The sequence below is a fragment of the Mauremys reevesii genome, linkage group 7 (assembly GCF_016161935.1).
Source record: "Mauremys reevesii isolate NIE-2019 linkage group 7, ASM1616193v1, whole genome shotgun sequence".
In the NCBI taxonomy this organism is placed as follows: domain Eukaryota; kingdom Metazoa; phylum Chordata; order Testudines; family Geoemydidae; genus Mauremys; species Mauremys reevesii.
This window is the reverse complement of record NC_052629.1, coordinates 79988980-80010278: the sequence shown is the minus strand read 5'-3', so window position 1 is coordinate 80010278 and position 21299 is coordinate 79988980. Positions and strand designations below refer to the sequence as shown.

The 21299-nt window shown below is 51.7% G+C and overlaps 1 protein-coding gene across 3 annotated transcripts in view; it reads left to right on the top strand.

Annotated features, from left to right (window-relative positions):
* Positions 1–21299, top strand: part of TEX264 (testis expressed 264, ER-phagy receptor) — a 126687-nt gene that overhangs the window by 13414 nt on the left and 91974 nt on the right. For all 3 annotated transcript variants that reach the window (XM_039547488.1, XM_039547489.1, XM_039547490.1), the window contains exon 4: positions 14003–14224. In XM_039547488.1, coding sequence (XP_039403422.1) covers positions 14003–14224 — 222 coding nt within the window. The remainder of the gene's footprint in view (positions 1–14002; positions 14225–21299) is intronic.

Here is a 21299-nt window from a genome sequence, read left to right as displayed (position 1 = left end):
CCAGGTACATTTGGGACGTCATGCCTGATATGGGAGGCAGCAGCGGAGGTGTGTCCAGCCCTACGTACCTGGTACGTTGGGCAGTGCTTAGTGATCAAACGGTCTGGTGGGGAAAAGGCTGCCGATATCAGCTGATAAAACAGAGTGCGTCTCACTGGATCCCTTCCTGGAGGTCGAGAGCACATGACGGGCCGTGCTCTCAGCTGGCACGTGTGTTTGTGCCTTGCAGGGCACATCTGCCCCACCCCCTTCCTGGCGCCAAGGCTCCCCAGGGCCTTGTGGTGCTGATGTGTGGTGCTGATGTGTGGCGATGAACCAGTGCAAGGGGACGAACACCTCTTGTGGGTCACGTGGCACAGCTCTGGGGGACAGGCTGAAAGTGGGGAAGTGGATCAGGGCCAGTGGATCCAGTCATTCTGCCTTGCAGGGAGGGCTGAGGGACAACCTTGGAGCCCCCCATGACACCTGCCTACCCCGTTCCCATTCCAAGTGCCCATTTCAGCCCGGGGAAAGGTTGCCCTGTTATGTGCAGATCAGGTCCTTGTCCCCTGAACGTGCCCAGTTGCTGACTGCTGAGGCAGGCTTTGCAGTGCAGGATGAGAGAGGCCTTGCCTGAAAATGTGCTCCAGGGACACCACCCATCTCTGATGTGTCTGTAGTTCCGGACCAACAGGCCCCCAATGCACCAGCTGTCCCCTTCGGGGGTGCTGCCTCTCGCCAGGGCCCCAGGGAGCATCCAGAAATATTATTTTCCAAATCTGCAGAAAAGAAGGGATCTTTCCCCACCCTGCTGCCCCCTTCCTGTGTTCCCACTCATCCCTCCTCCCTGCCTCTGGGGTGATTCAGAGCCTCCTCCCCAGAAGGGATCCTCTCTGCTCAGTAGCAGACGCTGCTCCTGTTCAGGGCTGGCCCAGTGTTCCTGATGGTGGCCAGTGGCCAGAAATAGATGTCTTTGTCATGAGACAGTGGAAATAGCTGGCTGGCTGGCTGCCTGGGGCTCTGTGGGCAGATGATGCACTTCCTCCGGGCAACTGGGGGCAGGGAGGACAGAGGGACCTACCATGCTCTATGTGGCACACTGTGTTCTAAGCTGTTTAGATCCCCGACCCCCAGGAGGCAATCCTGTTGGGTGCAGGCATGTTAAGCACCAGGTGTTGGTCCCAGCCATTGGCAGCAACAAAGGGTCAGTTACCTCGTGCACACAAGGCTTAGGAGGTGTCTGGACAGTCCATAAATTAGGAGGTGTCTACACCCAGAAAGAGGCCGGAGTGTTGCTTGGGGTGTCCCAAAAGGTGTAACTAGGAGGAATGGGAGAATATTAACTAAAAAGTGAACAGTAGGAAAAACATCCTGCTAGGGTGGGGGATCTGTTAGGATGTGGAATTGTCTCCCCAAGGGAGAGGGGAGAAGCCCCGTTGCTTGATTTGTTTCAGAGTGGTCTGGATAAAACTCCAGTGAATGTCTAGCAGAGACCGATCCTTCCCAGGCTCCTGACTGGTGGATGAGATGATTCTCTGAGCACTGTCCGAGTGTGTAGGACGGACGCAGACACTGCAGTGATGGCCCCAATACCCAAAGTCTGATTTTCATGCACTCACACAAAACTTGCCTTCCACACATCTGCAACTTGTTTTCTTGGTTCAGTGACTTGAATTTTGTGCAGACAGGCAGGATTTTAGAAGGGGAGGAAATGGCCATTCTGGATCTGTGTTAATATTGGTTTGTTATTTAGGCTTGGAAGGAACATGGAGACATAGGCATTCTAGGCTGGATCAGACCCAGGGTCCTTCTAGCCTGCTGTCCTGTTTCTGACAGGAGCCAGCACCAGGTGTCGCAGAGGAAGGTGTAAGAACCCTGCAGTAGCAGATGGGGATAGTGTGCCCTCACATTAGTCTCATCCTGGTCTCTAAGGCCTGGTCTACACTACAGAGTTAGGTTGATGTAAGGCAGCTTACGTCGCCCTAGTTGTCAGTGTGCACACTACAGCCTTGCTCCCGCTTATTTAAGTGCCCTACTACACCAACATAATACACCTCCATAGGGCCTACGTCAGTGTAGTTAGGGTGATGCAGTATAGACACTGCATTGCTTACATGGGATATTGACTGTCATTCTTGTCAATTTCACGGCTCCAGCATGGACCCATGAAATTGACAAGAAAGCTGGGCTGTCACTGGGGTAGGTGAGGAGCTCCCAGCTGGCCTGCAGCTGCCCTTCTCAGAGCCTGGCTGCCTCCTGGGTCCCACTCCAAGCCCAGCTGCTGCCCAGGCTCCCAACTCTGAGCCGGGCTCTCTCCGCTCTGCACTCAGCTCCCTGCCAGGACCCCAGCTGCCTCAGGGCTCTCAGCCCCCCCCCCCCTCTTAAGTCAGTGTAAGCACTCCTGGTAAGGACGTGCACCATTGACAGAAACGGTGTAGTGTGGACATCAGCCCACCGCAGTAATTACCTAACGTAGGTCGACTTGCGTTTCTAGTGTAGACATTCCCTAATAAAGATTGGCTTAGCCCCTGATGCCCGAGGTTTAATATCCCTTCCCAAATTTTCATGTTTAATAACAATAACTCTGGCTCTTCTTGTTACCCATAATCATGTCCAATTCCTTTTTGAATCTTGGTAAGTTCTTGGCCTCCCTGACTTCCTACGCCAATTTCTTATTGCATGCCTGAATTAGTTTGTTACTTGTTTGACTGGCTTGGGGAGTTGAAGCATTAACTGTATAGGAGTACTTCATGTTGCTGGGCAGTGATTTCTGTCATTTTAGGCTTGTTTAAATGTGAGGCACCTCTAGACTTGTGTATGTGCGCACTTTTATTGTTTTTGACACCTGAAGAAGTAAAAAAATAAATATTTGATCACACTGCTGCTTACACCGCTATTGTGCCTGTTATGACCCTCAGGTCTTGAGCCTGAGGTCATGGGGAGCGGCTCCACTCAACCCTCCACCTGTTAGCCTGGGACTCATGAAGCCCAGCCCCAGTTTTAGACTCCACCCCTGAGGTCCTGTTGGCAGAGTCCTGAAGCAGCTGATTGGCCCTATGTCAGGCAGCGGCAGGATTGGAACAGGAAGCTGTTTGAACAACTGGGCTCCATCCTGCTCTGGACTGTTGTGCCTTGTGTTTCTGGCTCCAGCTCTGGCTTGATTTCCTGGCATCCTGACCCGGCGTGACTCCTGGCATCTGGCTTGTGATTCTGATCTCCAGTTTGTCTCCTACCTGTGATCTCCGGTATCCTGACCTGGCCTGACTCTGATCCCAGTGTGTGGTTCTGACTTCCCAGTATCCTGACTCAGCTGACTCTGTCTCATGATGGTGGACTGCAGCTCTGACCACTAGGTCTGGACGCCCATGACCCTGCTGTGACAGCCTCATGAAAGGTTGAATTATTTGCTACGGACATTAACTAACCACCAAACACTCTTTGAAACACACACACACACTTAGTAGCTCCTACATGATATTTTCAGAATAATGGAGAAGGAATTTAACAGGAAAAAAAATCAATATTTGACACCAATTAAAATCCAATACTTTCAATCTCAGTTGTAGAGCCAAGGTGGAAGAGGGAATGTCTTTTATTGGGCCAACTTCTGTTGGTGAAAGATTCAAGGTTTCATGCTCACACCGATCTCTTCTTCAGGTCACCCACTATTCTCCTGGGACCTACAATGCTAATCCCAAATATAGGTCCCTATCGCCACCTGCTGGAGAAGAGTCTGAATTGCAGTTCCAAAGCCACAGGGCAATCTCAATACATGTATTATTCAAAGTAAACAGGTTTCAGAGTAGCAGCCGTGTTAGTCTGTATCCGCAAAAAAAAAAAAAACAGGAGTACTTGTGGCACCTTAAAGACTAACAAATTTATTTAAGCATGAGCTTATGCATCCGAAGAAGTGAGCTGTAGCTCACGAAAGCTCATGCTTAAATAAATTTGTTAGTCTTTAAGGTGCCACAAGTACTCCTGTTTTTTTTTTTTCAAAGTAAACAGAAGATTGCCTGCTAAATTCACTTAAAAATTAAAAAACAAACAAACAAAAAAAACAGTGAGCTGCCAAGGCTGTGCTTGTAGCAGTTTGCTTTTTGTTTAATAAAATCCTCTCTACTTACAGCTTAATTTACTTCACTCAGTATTTATCTTTGTTTTATGTGCCTCAAAACAGGAATTGTGAGCACTTAAATAAAGTGTGACAAAGTTCCTCCTCTACCTTGGTGGGTCCTGCGCTTATTGGCAGATTTGCTCACCTCAGTGATCTTCCCCACAGTCTGGATCAACTCCTCCTGTGTCTGATCAGGAGTGGGGAGGTTTGGGGGGAACCCAGGCCCGCCCTCTACTCCGGATTCCAGCCCAGGGCCCTGTGGATTGCAGCTGTCTATAGTGCCTCTTGTAACAGCTGCATGACAGCTACAACTTCCTGGGCTACTTCCCCATAGCCTCCTCCAAACATCTTCTTTATCCTCACCACAGGACCTTCCTCCTGGTGTCTGATAACGCTTGTACTCCTTAGTCCTCCAGCAGCACCCGCTCTCACTCTCAGCTCCTTGTACCTCTTGCTCCCAGCTCCTCACACGCACTTCCTCTCCTCTGGCTCCTCCTCGCCTGACTGGAGTGAGCTACTTTTTAAACCCAGATGCCCTGATTAGCCTGCCTTGATTGGCTGCAGGTGTTCTAATCAGCCTGTCTGCCTTAATTGGTTCTAGCAGGTTCCTGATTACTCTAGTGCAGCCCCTTCTCTGGTCACTCAGGGAACAGAAAACTACTCAGCCAGTGACCAGTATATTTGCCCTCTACCAGACTCCTGTACCCCACTGGTCTGGGTCTGTCACAAAAGGGATTGAAAGGATGTTTCATTTTCCTGGAGCTTGGCTTCTGCTGAAATGCTCTTTAGTCACTTCTTAAAGCAACAGTCTCAAAATCATGACAGAGATTCCTGCAGCGACAACGTGTGAGGAGATGTCTCTTCCATCTTTCAGACTCATCAGCACTTTAATAATTGAGCCAATGTCCCCAGGAATCATTCCAGGATTGGACCCTGCAGACTATTCTCCACAGCTTTGTCTAGTTCTAAGTGAGTCAAGCAGTGGGGCTTCTGCACCGTCCTTTGGGAGACTGTTCCACAGTTGTATAGATCTCACTGTTAGCAAGCTTTCCCTGTTATTTTGGCCTAATTTGTCCTTTGCTCAATTTCAGCTATGATTCCTAGTTATACTTTATGGGATTGAATAATTCCTCTCCTTCCAGGGCTTTACATCCTTCTAGAAACAATAGTCACATCTGCCTGGATGAAGTGTTCTCTGTATGTTTTCCCAGCCTCGTCAAGACTGTGTGGGCTGGTGTAGTGTAGATCCCTGGCATTCTCCAGTTGGAGATTGACCTTTGAAAAAGCAGCTTTGGCTGTGAAGTGGGGAGTCGAGTTCCATCCCCTAATGCTGGAATGTGTAACTCTGCAAGGAATCCAGAATGCTCAGCTGTGTCTCATAAGTCCTGTACCACTGACGGAGTCTCGTGTGGTTCAAGTGGCAGGTAACTTGGAGAAAGCAGTCTGTTGAGTTCTGTATCCTCTGTTGCTATAAAGTTCCAAATGGTTTGCAATATAGTGACAGCTCTGAAATCCTAGGTGGCCAGGAGGTTATTGCAATCCACACGTGAATCTGTTTAGTAGTGAATCTCTTTATTACAGGAATCAGATAACAATACTGACCAGTTTTTCACTGATCCTTCTTTTCCAAAATTTGTTCCATTCTCTGCTTAGCTCCAAAAATATGGTCTGAAGAAAATGTGGTGTTCTTTCCATAGCAGAGCTCTGCACGCAGGTCTCTTGTGTGGCACAGGGTGGCAGCAATGTGCTGTTTGAACCAGATCTCTGCTCTGTGGCATGGTAGCTAGCATTGCTTCTGAGAGTCCCTTTGTACATTTACAGTTGCCTTTTTAAAAAAAAAGAAAAAAGAAAAAAAAAAGAATATTCTTATGCTGCAGCATCAAAGTGCATCTCTAGGAGTGTGTGGGAGAGAGGGGAAGGAAGGGCAAGGAATCCTGCGAGGTACAGATCTGCTATGGGAGAACAGCACAGGCAGTTGAGAGAGAGAGCGCGCACAAAATTGGAGGCATGATTTTGAGCTGAATCAGGCTGAGATCACTTTGGAAAGTCCAGGGGTCGGCTAAAGAAGAGAGGGGAACCCTCCTACCACTGGACTGGACTTGGGCGGCTTTGTGGTGGAGCCACTTAGCTGGTTCCTCCTTGGAGCAGAACAGCTGTGGGGTGTTTCCAGTAGAGCCTGGGGCTGGAGGAGGCTAAGGGCTGCACTCTTGAGGCCCTGTTGGTCACATTAATGGGGAAGCAGGCCCAGTGCTGCTGAGCCCTCAGCCTCTGCATCCCAGCTGTCCTTCCCATTGATAGCATCACGCAGGAGGTGAGCGCCCCAGGCCTGCCTCGCTGCTCCTTCTCTTTTGGCTCATGCTTCTTGCAAGGAGGCATGTGTCCCACAGAGTCCCCAAGGCAGGTGAAACTGCCATAATTACTGCCCGACCAGCTGGTCTCTGAGTTTCTGTATTGTAGAAAGAGGGATTGGAGATGGGCACTGTAACCCACTGGTATAATTTGCACCTTCCCTCTGACTCATGCCAGCCCCACTGTGGAATCACACACTGATTGAGCAGATGCAGGCAAGATTTGTCACTTGAGGTGGAATGAGTTTGCGGGGCTCAGCTCTCAGTCCCTCACCAACTGTACTTAAAGGAGAAACCCAAGACCAAGGGGCACAGATGCTGTCTCTGCTTCCTAAGCATAGTGAATTCGGTGCTGCTGAAAGGGGCTGTGTTACCAGCCCTGGAGCCTGAAGTCCTCTCTCTAGAGCAGGGAGAGCAAAGGTGGCAGCTGTGCAAAGCATTGCTACGCAGCTCTGCCAACATGCCCTGTGGGGCATGGTGGGATACCTTTCTCCAGGGCCGAGTCAGTCCTTGATACCTCTGCTAAGCCTGGCAACAAGGGTCACTGGGAACTAGCCTGAGATCCACCAACTCATTTCACGTAGGAGCCACAGACCAACATGTCTCAATTTTGGTCCCTCTTGGTCTGGATTTGATGGGGTGATCTAGAAGCGAAGGGCTCTCTTCCCCCATTACCTTGAGCCGGTCTGTCTCCCCCAGAGTTCTCTGCTCTGTTGTCTCCCCAGAGGCTGATGAGGAGCTGTGATCCCAAGGGCTCCTGCAGTATCAGGGATTGTGCAGCTGTGATGGTCGTGTACAGTGATATGTCCCTTTCCTGAGCTGCCCTGTCTGTCTGATTGGAGGCTAAAATGCTGAGTGGGGGGCAGGCAGAGATCTGAGGGTTTGGAAGCAGCTGGTTGTAGGTCTGCAGGTTGTCTGTGATGTCTGATCTCTGATGGCTGAATATCAGGTAGTTGACCGATGGTTGCCTAAGGTAGTTGTATGATAACCCCAGCGGTATGCCTCTGTAGTGTGATTGACAAGCCCCTGTCTCAGCCATGGTCAGAGAGAGCTGTCTGGTGTGTGTGAGAACTCTGGGCTCTTATCTCCCTGATTCATTGTTCACTTCCCCATCCACGCGCATTGTCTGCCTCTCTCCTTTCCGCTGTGTAGGTCTTGTCTTTCCCACTACCTTGTCTCTCTCTCAGGACCGTTTCTCCTTTGCGCGCTAGAGCCATTTGTCAACACGGTGATTCAAACTGATGAGCTTCTAGGAACCACTTCCCCAAAATGATTAAGTGGATTGTTCTTTGGGGGCCTCCTGGCTCGGTTCTCCAGGTGTAGGCAAGGGGACTTGGGGGAATTCTCCAATCCTTGAGAATTGCAGATTCTTAAGTAGGCAAACACACTGCAGTCTCCTCCTGAAGATGATATCATTGGAGTTGAGAACAGTGCATCTCCCTCACCCAGCACTGAGCCTCAACCCAGGAAGGAGAGGGGCCAGGGTCACGGGTTGTGGCCCTGATTGCGGTCAATGCCTCCCTTGTCTGAATGGGCTGCATTCTTGGAAGGAGGCCGCTGGGCTTGGGACTTGCTTTTTTTCTGGCCTCTGAGAACATCCCAGATGTGGTGATATTCTCTTTAAATTGATAGCCCCTTGTTCTGAGAGGTGTCATGTTCTGGGATTGTACGGAGGCAGTTGCGGTTTGTGGAAACAGTCTGGAAACCCTCCAGTGCAGTGGTTTTCAACCTTTTCTCATTTGTGGAACCCAAAAAAATTTCGAATGGAGGTGCGGACCCCTTTGGAAATCTTAGACGTAGTCTACGGACACCCAGGGTTCCACAGACCACAGCTTGAAAACCACTGTTCTTTGGTAATGACAGCCTTTCATGGATCTCTTAGCCATAGTCTGTGGACTATAGGGACCCACAGACCACAAGTGGAAAACCTCTGCTCCAGTGCCATGATTTTGCTCCCTTTCTGACAACAGGAAAAAAGTCTCTCTGCTTTCTTCATGGTTTGAGAAAATTCCTCTCTCTAGCAGACCATGTTTTCCACCACCACTGCTCACGTTTTCTTCCTTCCTGCTTCTCCCATTGCACGTCATCTGAGAATCATGAGGAGGAGCATGGACAGCAGGGCGGGAGGGGGAACTTGGGTACCAGTGTTCCAATAGCTGTAGACAGGGAGCGGTTCTGTGCTTCACTGATTCTTTTATTCCTTGGCCTTCTGGGTAGCTTCAGTTCTATCAACATACGTTTTGGAATTCAAGCATCGTCAGGAGCGGACCATGGCGGTGGCAGCCATCTGGCCCTTGTGTTGGCAGCTCCAGCAGAAAGGCCAAGGATTGAGAGGACGTCAGAGACAGTGCTCACCTCCAACTTCTGGGATCCCCTTGCCAGGCTAGAGGACTGTTTTGTTCTAGTCAGTTACTTATTTGGCCCTGTGACAGGGTGTCTGCCCTGTACTTGCCCTGATAGGGTTAAAACCCAGCCTGGAGGGCTGCAAGGAAACAGCCAATTAGGGCAGTGGCTGCAGCAAATTAGGGCAGCAGCTGGATCAGCCGATCAGGACCCAGCCGGCCCACATAAAAGGAAGCTGCAGGCCAGAGCATATGGTCTGCTGCAGGAAGCCCAAGGGAGGCAACTGGCTTCCTAGAGGGCTGCAGAGACTAGCACCGTGAAGAGGACTACTAGGGCTTGCATTGCAGGCCTGAGGCCCTGGGAAGAGGGTGAAGGAGCCAGAGGCAGGAGCTGAAGGTGCTGAGGCTGTGGAGAAATGGCCCAGGGAATTGAGACAGACTGGTGGAGAAAGAAAGGCGGGGCAGCGGGAAGCTGTTGTTTACAGAGTCCTTGGGCTGGGACCCAGAGTAGTGGGAAGACCTGGGTCCCCCTTCCCCTGAAGAAGTGGCCAGGCTATGGACTACCAAGCCGCTGCGAGGAGTTGAGGCGGGGCCGGGGGGGCGCGAGCACCCACCGGTGCCAGGAACAGTTGGCACCTATGCTCAGTTCTGCATTTCCTTGGTATCCAACACAAACAGTGCCGTCCCACAGCGTTCTCAGGCCCTACCAGAAATCAGCCCCTGGCTGAAGAGGAAGCTGGCTATAGATGTACCTAGGAGAGACTGAAGAGATGCTGGTATGAAGAGGGAAGTGCTTTGAGAGTTACCCTCCTGAAGAACATCTCAAGGGCATTTGCTCTCAGATTGTTAGGTAGGTCACAGCCTTGGGGTCCTTTTGTACCCCTTAGTGCTATAGGGTGATCAAATAATTATGGCAGCAAAGAATGCCCTCTTTCATCTGTGATGAGCCAGGAGACTCGGCATTTGTGACTTCCAAACCTAATGAGTGCAACTCTTTGTGGCTAGGAATGAAGCCACACACCCTGAAAAAGCTCCAGGTGGTGCAAATCACAGCAGCCTGGCTACTTAGCCCTACATGTCGCTGCAAACACCTGGCCACCGTGCCTGGCCTCCATTGATTTTAGGTCCGGTTCAAACCGTCTATGGGAGTGACCCAGGCTACATCAGCGATCACCTTTACCTCCATGACCACGACTTCCCAGGACAGCCGCGTTCCGCCAAAACAATGGTCTTGCTGACCAACTGGCGAGGCTCATGAGCATGGGAGGTGGAACTCTGCTGGGGACTGGCCCTCTGCTGTGGGACTAGCCTGTGCACGAGATGAGAATGGGCCGGGGCATCATCACGCTCAATGCACAGCCCATTGCTGAGGCTGAGGTACCCCTCAGTGAGTTCTGCGCGCACACACACACACATGAGTACAGGTCAGTCAAGTGATTTCTTCTACAGGTTGGAAAGGAAGCAAGAGAGAGGAAGCGGAGATGCTATGATGCTAGCATGTTGCTGTTGTGCGATGCGGGAGCCTCCACATGAGGGACTGGACTGAGACCTACAGCTCACTTCACATAGGTTGCAAAACAACCGGGGAAGGGCACAGTGTCCCAACTGGCCTGGTGGTCCCTATTGACCCTCTCATTCAGTAGCTTGCACTCTGGTTTCCTCTTCTGGAGTCTGCTCCAAGCAGGACTCTGCTTAGCTGAGCCTGCCCGCCAGCTGGGAAGCCTTCAGATGATGGAGTGAGACAGACAAGCTTTTGGGTCTCTCAGATGGGGCCCAAGGAGTTTGATGGCTGTCTTCTGGGTGCCCACAAGCGTGCGTGGGTCTAGCGCAATCTCCCTTGGGTCCGGAGAGGGACTGATAACCCTGTTGGCTGTTCCTGTTTTGAAGATGCGGCTGTGTGGCTCAGGCTGCAGCCTTTTACAGGGATCTTGCTTTATCTAGTGGAGAACTAGAGCTTTGGCAGGCTAGGAGTCCTTTGCAGCTCTGATGACTCCTCCCCCCCCCCCCCCCCACGTGCCCTGCATTAAACCCTCTGTCGGTGGCCATGATTCTCATGGCTGAGGAGGATTAGGCTGGCCTGGCTTCCCTAGCAGGAGTGTTGTGACCTAGGTTTGCTGAGCAGTTCTATGGGGGTGGTAGGAAGATCCCAGAAGAGAGGAAATCTGGTGCAGTGGTTACAGCATGAGACTGTGTGCAAGTCACTGGTCCTCTCTGCCCCTCAATGCCCTCCTCCCAGCAGGGTGGGGAGAGTAAATACGATCCAGGTTGGAAGGTGCTTAGATACAGTGATGAGGGGCCAGAGAAGTACGGAAGGTAGAAGTAAACGGTTTGTTTGGTTTGGTTCCCTCGAGCGCGACTCCATAGTGAATACCTTAATCGCTTGTTGTTTTTCCACACGCGGATCTGGATGTTTGTCGATGGCCAGCGGTGGGGAAGCCTTCCTTGAGAAGGGGCAGCCTGGGCTTGTGGCAGAAGGCTGCCGTTGTGTTCGCAGCTCAACCACTGACTCACCCTGTGGCCCTGGGCAAACCACAGCTGCTCCGTCCCTCAGTTTCCTCATCTGTTAACTGGGGGGTAATAGTACTTATGGGTGACTCTAATTCCAGTGTTTGTTTCTTTCTGAGTGCTTGACTTGGAAGCCTAACGAATGTTCTTTTCATGGCCTTTTTCCCTCTCTCATCCATAAATGGATTGAGTGGTTCTGCTCTTGGTTAGTCACATTGGAGCACTGTTTCAGGTTGTTGTGTGTGGTCTGTGTTAGCGTCTGGAGGGAAAATTCAGCTAGCTGCAGCCTAGAGTACGTGGGGGCAGGAAGGCTGTGGGCTAGGTTCATTTATCCATCAGACATCTGTTGATTATAAAATTGATGCATGTGACATTATGTATCAGGCTGAAAGTGTGTGTCTGAAAAGTGCCATCCTGTTAGTAGCTGTTGATCCTGCTGGGAAAGGATGAAGTGGCTTCTGCCTGTGCCTGTAGACCACTGGAATAGGAGTAGGGAAGTGGGACTAGCTAGAGAGAAAGAGAGGGAGGATCCAGAATGTGGGCTGAGCAGTGCTGAGTGAGGAACCCTATGAGCAGCCGGGGCCGGGGGGGAAAGAGGGTTTGAGCTGATCATTTCTGTGGTATGGTTAATTTCTTTGTCAATAAAGCTGAGCCCCAAGAAAAGGGTGAGTTTGGACACTGCACAGTGTGTGGTCTGTGTCTGAGGAAAGAGCCGGTCAGGAAAGGTGCACACTCCTATGTGACTTTCCATGTAGGCCCGTCTGGCAGTCGAGGGGCAGGCAAAGCAACGAACCCACCCCTTCCATCCATCCATCTCTGCCATAAGAAGGCAAACACCCAATTGACTGCATTGGGAGTAGTGTCCACTTATGGTGAGCTGATTTGGGTCCAGGTAGAGACTGAATCAGTATAAGTTCTGCTCACTAGGCCCTCCTACCAAATGCCCAATTTGTGCAAGTGACATTACTTAGCCACTTAATCCCATTCTCTGACCAACATTCCCCGGGCGGGTAACATGTCCTGCCTTTTGTGTCTGGATTTGCCTGTTTAGGAAGTACAGAAAATACCTTTTCCCACATCTCCCAGGCCGATTTAATATGCCAACCAGTGGGTAAAATAAAATAGGTCAGATAAGGCACTGTATGTAGCTGAGATGGCTGCGCTGGTTCTGGGCTGCAGCCCTGGAAACTTCAGGAGTTTGTTTAATATTCTGCCAGCAGATTCCTAAAAAGCCAGCGTGCACCGTGTGGTCCTTGGCTAGCAGGGTAGGAGAGGGCAGCCTGCTGCTGCCACCAGGGGCAGCTCTAGCTTTTTTGCTGCCCCAAGCACAGTGGGAAGGCTGCCTTCGGCGGCATGCCTGCGGGAGGTCCCTGGTCCTGCGGATTCAGCGGCATGCCTGTGGGAGGTCCCCGGTCCCGCGGATTCGGCGGCATGCCTGCAGGAGGTCCGCCGGTCCTGCAGCTTCAGCATACCCACCGCTGAATTGCTGTCGAATCCACGGGACTGGCGGACCTCCCGCAGCCAAGTCACCAAAGGCTGCCTGACTGCCGCCCTCGCAGGGACTGGCAGGCTGCCCCCTGCGGCTGGCCGCCCCAGGCACGCGCTTGGAGCGTTGGTGCCTGGAGCTGCCACTGGCTGCCACTCACTTGTTGACATCAGCATGAATAGCCAGCATCGCTAGATAAGCAGCATTCGCTCATTGGGCCCTGTTTAATATTGTCCTAGCTGAGTTTGTCTGGCTCTTGCCCACAACTGCAGAGGGTTGAGAAGAGACTATAATATTCACACTCTGCTCGTCTCTGTTGCTTTCCGTCTGAAGATCTCAAAGCACTCTGCAGGCGTTAAGGTAAGGTAAAAGGGGGAAACTGAGGCACAGAACAGCTTACTGACTTGCTGAGGCATCATTGGTAGCACTGGGAATAGAATCCAGGCCTCTTAATTCTGAGTCCTCTTCTTTCGACGAGAGGTAGAACTGAAATCCCATTCCATATTCAGAGAGAATAACGTGGTCTGACATAGGACCAGTACCTGGGCTCTCCTGAGTTCTGATTCTGGCTCTGACACTCACTCTCTTGGTGGCTGGGGGTCAGTCACTCCCCATCTTGGCCTTGTTTTCCCCATCTGTGAAATGGGGATTCTGCTTCCTTGGCACAAGGTAGTGGGCATTCGTTTGTCTGTGTTTGTGAAGTGTAGGGTGGGGGGAAGCTGACTCACAGGTTATCAACTTCCCGGAGAAGATACAAAAACAAATAAACTGTACCTTCTAATTGGCTCAGCTCCACAGGGACATGTTCTCAGTGTGTCCCACCTTTACCCAATTGAGGACTGCATTTCCAACTCATTTACATCTGTTTTACATAAATTTTACTTAAAACTAATGCACACTCCCTACTATTTGTCTGTTTGTCTCTTCCTTGTTTGATTAATAGATTATTGTTTGTGGGTCAAATTCATTGGCAGTTAGATTAGCTGACCAGCTTTGTCCTCACCCTGCTCTTAAGGGTGCAGCTTGCCAATGTGTAGGGTTTTGGAATGTCCCAGGCAGCTGCCCCACAATTTCGTCTAGGTGTGTTATTCCTGTCCTGTGGGGGTGACTCCAGTACCTGGTGAATTAACAGGCTGTGGGGTTTCCAGGGCACCTGGCAGGTGGATGTGGACCCTTATTAAAATCATAGCCTGTACCCTTCTCAGCCTTTGTTCGTTCATTTCTTTAGGTGCCACCTGAGAAATGCCGCTACATTGTGGGCTGCATCCTGAGCGAGGGGGAGGAGAAGCCATCAGAGGATCTGATCCGACTCTTCCAGAAGTTTGGTTTCAAGATCTTTTCCTTCCCGGCTCCCAGCCATGTGGTCATGGCAACCTTCCCATTCACCACACCCTTCTCCATCCAGCTGGCGGTGAACCGTGTCCACCCGGCCCTCGACACTTACATCAAGGTGAGCGACCATTCCTTGCAGAATGTGTCAGTTTCATAGCGCACCAATAAATGCCTCTCCTGCCATTGGCTGTTGTGGATGCAGCTGGTAATTTACCTATAATAACTTCCTCTCACTGAGGGTACGTCTTCACTACCCGCCGTATCGGCAGGTAGCAATCGATTTCTCGGGGATCGATATATCGCGTCTCATCTAGACGCGATATATCAATCCCCGAATGAGCTCCTGTTGACTCCGGAACTCCACCAACCCGAACGGCGGTAGCGGAGTCGACGTGGGGAGCTGCGGACATCGATCCCGCGCAGTGAGGACGGTAGATAATTCGATCTAAGATACTTCGACTTCAGCTACGTTATTCACGTAGCTGAAGTTGCATATCTTAGATCGATTTCCCCCCATAGTGTAGACCAGCCCTCAGTCACATGGCCTCAAGTCCTCTCTTGCTGTTAACCTATTGTATCTGCAACAGCCATCTTGTAATAATTTACTAGTCTTCTCCCCATTCAGACATATTGATTAGTTGGTTTCCTGCTAAAAGCACTGCCCTGTGGTTAGGAGTCTATCAGGTAAGTGGTGGTTCCATGCATCTTAACTAGACCTATGTATCTGCCTCTCCATTTCAATTCCCTCCCCCTGCAGTGGAGGGAGCTGCAGTGCAAATCTCGTTACTCCAGTGGGGCTAGGTAGCGATCTCTAGCTGGTTTAGGGTTTAATGAGTAGTTAGGCTTAGAGTGTACTAGAGATATTTCTCCAATCTGGGTGTGCCCTGCTCTGTGTGTGTATATGTGGTAGGGCTCTATAAGCTGATAATGCCCAGCATGTCGTTTGTGGAATTATTTTAGGTTCAACTCCTTCTTTCTCTGGGAGGTGGTTGTCACTATGAAGAACAGCTCCATCAATGACTGTTTAGCCAGGATGGGCAGGGATGCAGTCCCATGCTCTGGGTGTCCCTAGCCTCTGATTGCCAGAAGCTGGGAGTGGATGACAGGATGGATCACTCAATAATTGCCCTGTTCTGTTCATTCCCTCTGAAGCACCTGCCATTGGCCACTGTCGGTAGACAGGATACTGGGTTAGATGGACCATTTGTCTGACCCAGTATGGCCGTTCCTATGTTCTTCTTACTACAGCCTCCTGGGTTAGGGTGGTGTGGTGGATATGTGTGTGTGTGTATCCCTTTATCCCAGGTCTTCTGGGTATCTCCTGCTCCATTACATTTTCTTTCATATTTCCCTGCCAAGCTGTATTGTCAAATCTCCCGACCTGAGGCTCCCAGCTTCATCCTCCTTTTCTATCCAAGTCCTAGACTTCCTCCCCTAAAGCTTCTTCGTAGCTGTCAGCTGAAGACTCTTCCCCTCTCTGCACTTTGCCAAGGCCGTTCCTTTCAGTGGGTGGGTTCGATTGCAGGCTGCTCCCTTGAAGTTTTAGATTCCTCTAGGTTCCAGCGTTCCCCCATCCAGGGAGCACCCATCTCAGACATGGGAGCAGAGCTGCATGGATCTGCATGGGAGCAGAGCTGCGTGGAGAGGGACCTTGCACCTGGCAAGGAAAATATTTTCAGGAAGTAGAGCTCTGCAGGGTAGGCTGAGACTTGAGTGCAGGCCCCTGGGAAGCTGAGCCTGCAGAGTGGAAACGTTCAGGAATTTTCATACTTAAATTTTGTTTTGAATGGGCTCCTCACTGATAGGACTGGATAGAAACAGAGTGATTCCATGCAAGAGTGCACACCTGGGGCTCTGGGTCTGCATCTCGGTCCCGACTTGCAGCACCCCCTCTCTTCCGTTCCTGTGGCATCTCAACTTTGACCTGCACCTTCCTAGCTATTTCAGACCTGGATCTCGAGATATGCAGTGAGGCGGTAGGATCCTGCAGGTAGATGCAGGGATGTCCTCTGTTGGGCCACCTTAAGTCCAATCAAGATGTATAAAAGGATGTGTGTGTTTCTGATTGGAGAGAGAACTGGGGTCTGGGCTGGTAGTGGCCCTGCCCAGAAGCCCCCAGGAACACCCAAGCTGGGAGAGAAACTTAGGCTGAGTTTTGTTTTGTTATTTAACACAACAATGGAGGGAAAACCCAGGAGGGGTGAGTTGGGATTATCCCCAGTGTGTATATACTTGATAAGCACAGGGTGGGGACTCTGCCAGGGTACAGGCCTCTCTTAAACAAAGGTGGTTTGTTGTGGCTAATTACGTTGGTGGCTTAGTGATGTGGACAAATGGAGATGCCAAGGAAGCATCAGCCTCCTTTGAATGTGGGGGACCTGCACCAGGGTTTGAAGCTGGGTCCGGAGGAGGGAGACGCCAGCGCACCCGCCTTGCGGTAGCACCTACCCATCGAATGCCAACATTTTCATCCGTTCATATGGAAGCAACTATTTATAAACCTCCAGTTCCTGGCGCGAATCCCAGCCCTGTGGGAAACAGAAATATCTTCCTCCTACTTTGTGCCGCAGGATGCTGCCCCAGCCGGTGTGTACCCAGTGGGTCATGAGAACCAGCCTTTTCTCTTCTGCCCTTGGGCAGATTCCAGTGGGGGCCAGCAGGGGGTGCACTATTCAGGCTCTGAAGGATGGGCTCTGGAGGTGGCAGGGAATCAGGAGAACAGAACACCTGTGCCATTCCCAGTTCTCTGCCCTCTTCCTGTTCTTGTAGCTCAGCCTTTGTGGTAGCTCCTGTTGGAAATGTTCTTGCCTGCATATTTATACCTGCCTCTGGAAATTTCCACTACATGCGTCTGACAAAGTGGGTATTCACCCACGAAAGCTTATGCTCCAATATGTCTGTTAGTCTATAAGGTGCCACAGGACTCTTTCTCCCCATTGGAAATGTCCACCTGGGCTGCACATAACAGGGGAGGAGGTGGGTTACTTGGGGCCGGGGGTAGCAGTGCCATGGGACCGTACCATGAGACAGTTCCCCTGAGTGACTCTGCCAGCCCTGGGGCAGGTTGTCGAGATGACAAGGGCGGGGGAGGGGGTGGGCTGGGAGAGCATCAGGTTTGTTAAAACAGTGCTTTGTGGTGCAGAGATGACGTTTTCTTGCTCCAGGAAAGGTCCTGGAGAGCGCATCTGTCACACAAGAGATGAAATCATTAGAGCTAAAAAGAGAGCCACAGATTGTGCTGGGAACACCTGGCAGCTTTTTAATGAGAGCTGCCTTTCTGTTTAAAAAAAATCCAACATCTAGGGATCTTGGGCGTTCAAAGTGAATAGAGAATAGGAGCTTGTCCTAGACTAAAACTGTTGCCTTTGAATTGGCAAGGCAGGACTGGCTGTGTTCAGGCAAATATCCCCCAACTCACATGTGTTCTTAGCGCCACTGGAGTATGTCCCGGTCAGGATCTGAAGCCGGGAGCAGTAGTTGAGATCGGTTTTGTGTCTCAGCCCCCTACTCTGGGGCTGTCAGGGATGGGAATCGGTCATCCTCTCTTGGAGAACTGGAGAGGCAGGTCACATCAGGGGTTGTCCTGGCACCTGATCATGAGCCCATTGGCCAGGATCAAACCCTGCTTCATTTGTAGGAGAATCTAAGATCAGCCTGAGCCTTTCCACCCCCAGTTTGGAGCAGCAAGTATTTAGATTATATGTGGCACTTTTTACCTGTAGATCTCTAAGCACTGTCTAGAAGCCCACCCTTCTAAAAGCATGTACTCACCATTATCCTTGGTATGCTGATGGGGGCGGGGGGGATCCGAAGCCAAGTTTACAGTGGCAGAGGTAGGAATAGAACCCAGGAGTCCTGACTCCCACTCTCCTGTTCTAGCCGCTAGGCAGAAGATGGAGGGCTGGGGTGGGGAACACGACGGGATTTGTTGGCCCTCGAGGGTACATCTCAGGATAAAGCAGGTATGTGTGGTGCTTTGCTGTGAGTTCTCTCCCAGTAATCGCCACACCTATTCATGGCTTTCTGCGAGTGAGCCCAGAATTTTTGCACTCGGCGAACCTCAGCAAGATTCCCCTCATCTCCCCGCAACTCCCCAGCATTTACTTCTGAGCTGTGGCTCATGCTGGGCCTCCGCTGCCTGGATGCCCCCATGCCAGTGGGACTGAGAAGTGGTTACAGTGACAGGGGCTTATGCTGGAGATGCCCTAGCAGGATGTGGTGCTAGGAGCCATTCTGAAATCTCCTCCAGCCTCAACTGTTTCCGCGCTCATGGGTGAGGGTTCTGTGACTGTAACAGTGGCTAGACCCAGGCATGGTATAAGCAAAAACTCTGCCAGCTTCTGTAGGCAATTGTGCCAATGCCCATAACTTCCAACTTGCAGAACACACACACACACACTCTCTCTCTCTCAGTTCTGACTGTGCCAGTGTCTCTTCATCCTGACCTGTGGCCCCTGCTATTCCAGTCCGGGGCTTCTCACAACCCTGGGAGCCTCACACATCCCTGCCAATGCACCATGATCCTGACCTGCAGCCCCTTGCTGTTCCAGCCCTAGGTTCCCCACAGCTCTGCCAATGCCGCTCAGTCCTGGATTGCAGCCCCCCCTCCCCCGCTATTTCAGCCCTGATACCCCCTGCCAGTGCCCCTCAGTCCTGACCTGCAGCCTTGGGGCTTGTGTTGAGCAGAAACCGTTGTCCTTGTAAACCGTGTGGTTGTTTGATGTGAACAGGGCCTAGGAAGTGGGCTTGTCACCAGTCAGCTCCTTTTTGCTTGTCACCTCACCCAGGTTTGCTCCTGAGCCTTCAGAGATGTCAGGCTCATGCCTTCTCTCTCCCCTGTATGGCGAGCCCTCTTGCTTAGTTCCCTTTCCCAAGCTGTAGGAGGCGTCTGTGGGTTCGGAGGCTAGAGCAAGTCAGAGTTCCCCCCAGGTGGTTTTCCTGAAATCTGAGGTGTGCCAACACTGGCACTTCAGTGGCATCTGCTTCCCCAACACCTGTTGGCGAGGCAGGGGGAAAAAAAATCAAGCGAGAAACTTTCATGCAAGCAGGTGACCTGTGCACCATTTCTGAGGGGAATTTGCGTTGCCATGGAGACAGCTTCTCCAAAGAGCTCCCAGCCCCCCCACTTCCCTTGAAGAGCCCAAGGCGCGGGCGAGAGAGTTTGGCAATGTCAGGTTTGAAAAGATTCTTTTAATGAGAGTCGGAGGGCAGGCGTGCTGAGCGCAGGAGACCCTCTCTCTGCTGCGCCATCCCCACGGGAGCTGCAGAGCCAGAGAATGGGATTAGCAGAGAGAAGAGGCATCAAAGGGCTGAAATGCAGCCTCCGCTGGCTTTCAGGAGAGAAGGCATTAGTGCAAACGGATCGGAGCCCTTCAGAGGGGAGGCCAACTTAGCAGCCCAATAATGAGGAGAAGGAGCCGGGAGAGGAGGGGGTGGAAGGTGGGAGAGAGATGAGGTGGAGCCAAAGAGACTGAGGGAAGCAGGAGGTGAGAGGGGGAGTGGGACTGATGGGGAGAGTGGGGGGTAGGAGAAGTGAGGAATGCAGGCATTGGCCGTAGTGAGTGTGAGGCTTCCTGGGAGTGCCCAGGGCTGGGAGGCCCCTCGCCACCACCTGTCCTTAGCTTGTGGAAGCCTTGTCTGAGCTTTCTGTGGGTCAGCTCCACAACCCCCTGGACAATGCAAGCCCTCTTGGCCATGCAGGCCTTGCTGGCACTCTGCAGGTGGGCAGTTGGCACACCCCAACCCTCGAGCCCCCTGAGCATCTCCCAGGAGCAGAGGTCCCCAAACTTTTGAGGGTCATGGCCCCCTTACTGCTGTCTGTGCCCCCTGTCCCCAGGGCTGGGAGAAGGGCTGCTACTGTGGACAGGGGTAAGGGGGCCACAGATGAGGTGGGGCTGGGACTGGGGGAGGGAGCAGAGCCATAGCCAGTCTGGGGGGGGGGACGGCAGCCGGGCCCGTGGCCAGGTGCGGCTCTGCTGCCAGTCACGCCCCCAGCCTCAGCCCTGGCCCTGGAATGGAGCTGCAGCCAGCGGCTGAGTCTGGGGGCAGCGTTGGGAGCTAGGGGTGTGGCTGTGGACAGGACTGGAGCAGAGCTGGGGGTGGGAAGGGGCTGGGTGGCTCACCCTCCTGAGGCCCTGTGGTGGCTAGCCTGGGCCCTGCTGCACCCTCTCCCCCGAAGGTTCCTCTGTGCCCCTCTAGTGGGGCACGCCCCACAGTTTGGGGACTCTGCCCTGGAGTGTCCAGCCCCTGCTCCACTGGATGTTCACAGTGTTCATGGGTTCATTGCTTAGAATCATAGGATCATAGAATATTAGGGTTGGAAGAGACCTCAGGAGGTCATCTAGTCCAACCCCCTGCTCAAAGCAGGACCAACATCAACTAAATCATCCCAGCCAAGGCTTTGTCAAGCCGGGCCTTAAAAACCTCTAAGGATGGAGATTCCACCCCCGCTCCCCCAGGTAACCCATTCCAGTGCTTCACCACCTTCCTAGTGAAATAGTGATTCCTAATATCCAACCTAAACCTTCCCCACTGCAACTTGAGACCATTGCTGCTTCTTCTGTCATCTACCACCACTGAGAACAGCCTAGCTCCATCCACTTTGGAACTCCCTTCAGGTAGTTGAAGGCTATTATCAAATTCCCCCTCACTCTTCTCTTCTGCAGACTAAACAAACCCAGTTCCCTCAGCCTCTCCTCGTAAGAAACAGTACAGCTCAGCATACCAGTTCCCCCTCAGATCGCCCCTCTGCTGAATGCCCAGCACCGAGAGGTGCTTATAGTGAAATCAAGTGTTAGTTCATTTATCAAAGCAGAGAGGTTCATGTCAGAGGAAGTAGAAGTGGTGGAGACAGTTACATATAAAATCACAACACGCATTCTACAGCCTAGCTATTCCCATGTCTTGTAGAGTGGTGTTCACTCCAAATCCTTGCAGCACTTTACAGCCAGGCTGGCTGTGACCCTCCTTTCATGAGCCAAGGATTCAGTTTATTCCTTTGCACTCCAAGGCAGACCCGAACAGTCCTTGTTCCTAAACAGGACACACTCGCCTGCTGTTTGTTTCATCCTGTCGATTTCCTCTCCTGTAGATTTTGCAGTGTCTTAATTTGCACCTGGCTCAGTATGCAGCTAGATCTGCAATACATAAATGGCCTGACAGGGAAATAGGTGTCTGTTACATACTGCCTGAAA